At 37.8% G+C, this 4,006-nt stretch overlaps 1 protein-coding gene across 1 annotated transcript; it reads left to right on the top strand.

The window, feature by feature from the left end:
- Positions 1 to 4: 4 nt before the first annotated feature.
- LOC144477503 (odorant receptor 10-like) lies at positions 5 to 3,077 on the top strand (the record flags this gene model as incomplete). Its single annotated transcript, XM_078195228.1, has 5 exons — positions 5 to 831; positions 1,157 to 1,256; positions 1,496 to 1,606; positions 1,764 to 1,919; positions 2,247 to 3,077. Coding segments are annotated over 5 exons (1,248 nt in total), but the record flags the coding sequence as incomplete, so codon positions are not given.
- Between the last annotated feature and the right edge of the window lie 929 nt (positions 3,078 to 4,006).

Genomic DNA, 4,006 nt, shown 5'->3' with positions numbered 1-4,006 from the left:
GCAGGCTCAGATCACCGGGAAGTATCCGCCAAAAGAGAACAACGGCTACGAGGAGTACAACAGCTGCGAGGAGTACGTGAATTTAAGCATCGAGCTGAACCGCTGGCTGCTGAAGCCGATAGGCGTCTGGCCGCATTCGAGCGACGTCTCGAAGCACGTCGTCTACTTGGACTGGCTGATCAACTTCGCCTGCTACTTTCTCTTGAGCATCTTCTTCACGCCTTGCTCGTTGTACGTGTGGTTCGAGGTGGACATATTCTACGAGAAGCTGAAGATCTACGGCCCGCTGATATTCTGCATAATGACGTATTTGAAGTACTACTCGCTGATGGTCCACGCGGCCGACATCCGCGAGTGCGTCAAGCAGATCGAATGGGACTGGAGGAACGTGCAGCACTCGGAGGACAGGCGGATCATGATAGCGAACGCGTATTTTGGCCGGCGTTTGGTGAAGGTCTGCTCGTTCTTCATGTTCGGCGGATATATTTTTTATAACATCGTGATGCCTCTGAAGACCGGGAAGATGCCGGTCGAGGGTAAAAATGGCAGCTTCCTTCCGCTGGCGTTGCCGGTTTCCAGTCTCATAATCGACACGAATCGTAGCCCCGTGAATGAGATCTTTTTCACGGTACAAATGTTCTCGACGCTGGTAATACATTTCGTTGGCGCTGCGTCGTGCAGTTTGGCGGCTTCGTTCGCGGTGCACGCGTGCGGCCAGATGCAGGTGCTCATGTGCTGGATGGGGTACTTGGTGGACGGCCGGTTTGATATGAGCAAGACCGTAAATGGGAGGTTGTCGGACATCGTCGGCCAACATATTCGAATACAGACGTATGTATATGCTTGCGATTTCGATGTGTAAGAAAGGGTTCTTTTTTCTGTGATCCGAGATAGCTTTGAACTCTTCTGTAATACAAGTATGGCAATTTGGAGCTTCGAGCTTATATAGCATAGTGTTATACTTATATACTTAGAAATAATTATATTATATAGCAGAGGATTTCGGTGCTATTTTAAAAAGCATTATTCAATTAATAATTTCAATTTTTGATAATCAAGTATCTAGCATTCAAATAATCCTATATGCTTTTTTTAATATTTCGATTTTTAATTTTGCTAGCTCGAATGTATGTAATTTTTGCATTCTCTGTTACAGATTCTTGAAATTGATGGAAAAAGCACTAACCCAGATATGTCTCGTGGAATATTTTGGGAGTACAGTGGACATATGTCTCTGTGGGTATTACGTCATCGTGGTATGGAAACACTCCTCCAGCTTTCGATTTTTAAGTAGATTCCATTTGATCATTCAATTTTTTTTCTGGATTTTCGCATTTTTTGTATCTAAAGGTGGAAACTACAATATATATAATTCTCTATATAGTATTATATAATTATATGTAATTCTGTATATATAATTATATAGCTGCATATATAATAATTCTGTCTCAGTTTTAAGAACCATGAAATTGACACGGACTATACATTGTTACAGGAAAGCAGGGCGAAAGACCTGGCGCACGTGATAACGTACGGTATGATAATGATGTCTTTCGTCTTCAATATTTTCATATTTTGTTACATTGGCGAGTTGGTCGCCGAAGAAGTAAGTTTACGCAATTGTCTTTGAGTTTTCAATAGTTTCTTTTTTTTTAGTAGTTAATCTAGAACATTATGTAGAAAATGGGTTACCTCGCCGATTAGTAAAACGATAATACGGTAAAAGACAGTCAGAATTAAAAATAATGAACATGTTGCATCAGTGCAGAAAAGTTGGCGAGACAGCTTACATGATCGATTGGTATCGTTTACCGGAGAAGTCGCAACTCAGCGTGGTCCTGATAATGTTGATGTCCAATTCGTCTAAGAAACTCACTGCTGGAAATATCATTCATTTAACGCTGTCCAGCTTCGCAGTTGTGAGTATATGAAAAAATCTCATTTATTAGGAATATTGGACCAAATATAAATTTGGTGGACCTAGTATGAATTTGTTGGAATTAATATGAATTTATTGGAATTAATATGAATTTGTTGGACTTAATATCAATTTATTGGAATTAATATGAATTTATTGGAATTAATATGAATTTGTTGGAATTAATATGAATTTGTTGGAATTAATATGAATTTATTGGAATCAATATGAATTTGTTGGAATTAATATGAATTTATTGGCCCTAATTTAAATTTATTGGACCTAATATGAATTTCTTGGACCTAATATAAATTTCTTGGATCAACAGGTGATCAAAACATCGGTAGCCTTTCTGAACATGTTACGAGAGTTTTCTGATTAAATGAGTCGACAAAACGCGAAGCATATTTGGCTCCGTAGTGACTGAAGTAACTCGCCGTGCTATAGTACATTGTCGCCATTTAGTTGGCGATCGTAGAAGAATGACATTTCGAATAATCGCAGAGACAACATGCCGGTAATATTAATAGCAATAATACTTCCACAGCCATCTCTATTTTAGCCGTTTCGACACCATCCACTTTAATAGCTTCATTTGATTGCCGAAAGGGAGAGTCAGACTGGAGAAATGGAGGTTCGTCTCGTTTCCTTTTCATATAGTCTGATTAATAAACAATATTGCGTTTATGTACACAGATGCTTCATCTTTTTCATTTTCCATGTGACAAGATGTCTGGGCAGTTCTAAAATCGGCTGCCAATATGAACTATTTAGAAACAAATTGGAGAGAAATGATTAAACTGTTTCATTACTCTTTAAATTAATATGTAGAAAATGTATTATTTTTATGAATTATTTCGAGTAAATTATTTAATTAATTATTTAATAGTTACGGTAAGATGTTACTTAAGACGCAAGGCAAGGAGACTTAAGAGTATCCGCCATCTTGGTATAGTTTCGTAACGTTGCACTCTATAGCAAAATTGAAGTATTAGGAAAACAAATACACGTTTAAAACGTGAACGTATATAATATATGTTCTACTGTATAGTTTCTGAGCCCTCGTATATTTTCGTAAAAAATATCAAAATTATGTCAAGGTTATGTTAGAATGCAATATATCAAGAATGCAATAACAATTTTTCAAAAAGACTTTGAAATCAAGAAATACTTAATGAAATAATCAAAAACAAATTTTTAATTTAATTCTAATAAAAGAAGGTTGTATATTTGCATGTGTCACAAATATAAAATTTTCTAATTTTTAGCAGATATTAATGTTTTAATCTGCCATTCTCGACCATGTTTAAAAAGTATACTAAACCTTTAGCAAACGTATTGCAAAAACATTAATGATAGTAATAATTAGTTCTGGCTAAAACTATTATAGTTGACACAAAATTAGAGAAAGGTTGCAAAATTCTACTTACTTGTTTAGCAAAAATCACTGCTCATAATATCTCGAAATTACTAAGAATTATTTTCTGTCAATTCACTGTTGCAATAAACGCTTAGTATGATATAAGAGGTACTAGCATTGCAATCCAGACAATGAATTCAACCTTCTATTTTCCCCTTTCGAGGGGACCGCGAGACAACGGGGTTGTAACACGTGGCACCCTCGTAAAATTTACAAAGACACCGAGACAATGAATTCTGCCTTCTATTTTCCCATTTCGAGGGGACCGCGTTCACCTGTCATCAAGCGAACGTTTCTCCGTAACCTTTGATCAATGAATTACTAATAATTGCAAAAAAACGTCGCGCACGCGCCAGCTTCTGCTACTTCGAGCGATGCACTCGCGTGGCTCATTCGACAGTTAACCATCGCCAAGAAATCATGGGAAAAGCAGGAAGTACTAAAAGTAGGGAGGTACCGACGAACAACGTTCACTACACGAGTGACTACAACTACAGCTTGCAAGTGAACCGTTGGATCCTGAGGCCGATCGGGATCTGGCCAAACGTATCCGACAGCAACGTATCCAGCAGGATCGCTTTAAAGTTATTAAACATCGTCTGCCACTTGCTGATGGTGTTCACGTTCGCGCCAACGATACTGTACATTTTATTCGAGGACATCAGCCT

The sequence above is a fragment of the Augochlora pura genome, unplaced genomic scaffold, assembly GCF_028453695.1.
Source record: "Augochlora pura isolate Apur16 unplaced genomic scaffold, APUR_v2.2.1 APUR_unplaced_1569, whole genome shotgun sequence".
Lineage (NCBI taxonomy): Eukaryota > Metazoa > Arthropoda > Insecta > Hymenoptera > Halictidae > Augochlora > Augochlora pura.
The sequence above is the reverse complement of the archived record's forward strand: the minus strand, read 5'-3'. Positions and strand labels throughout refer to the sequence as shown.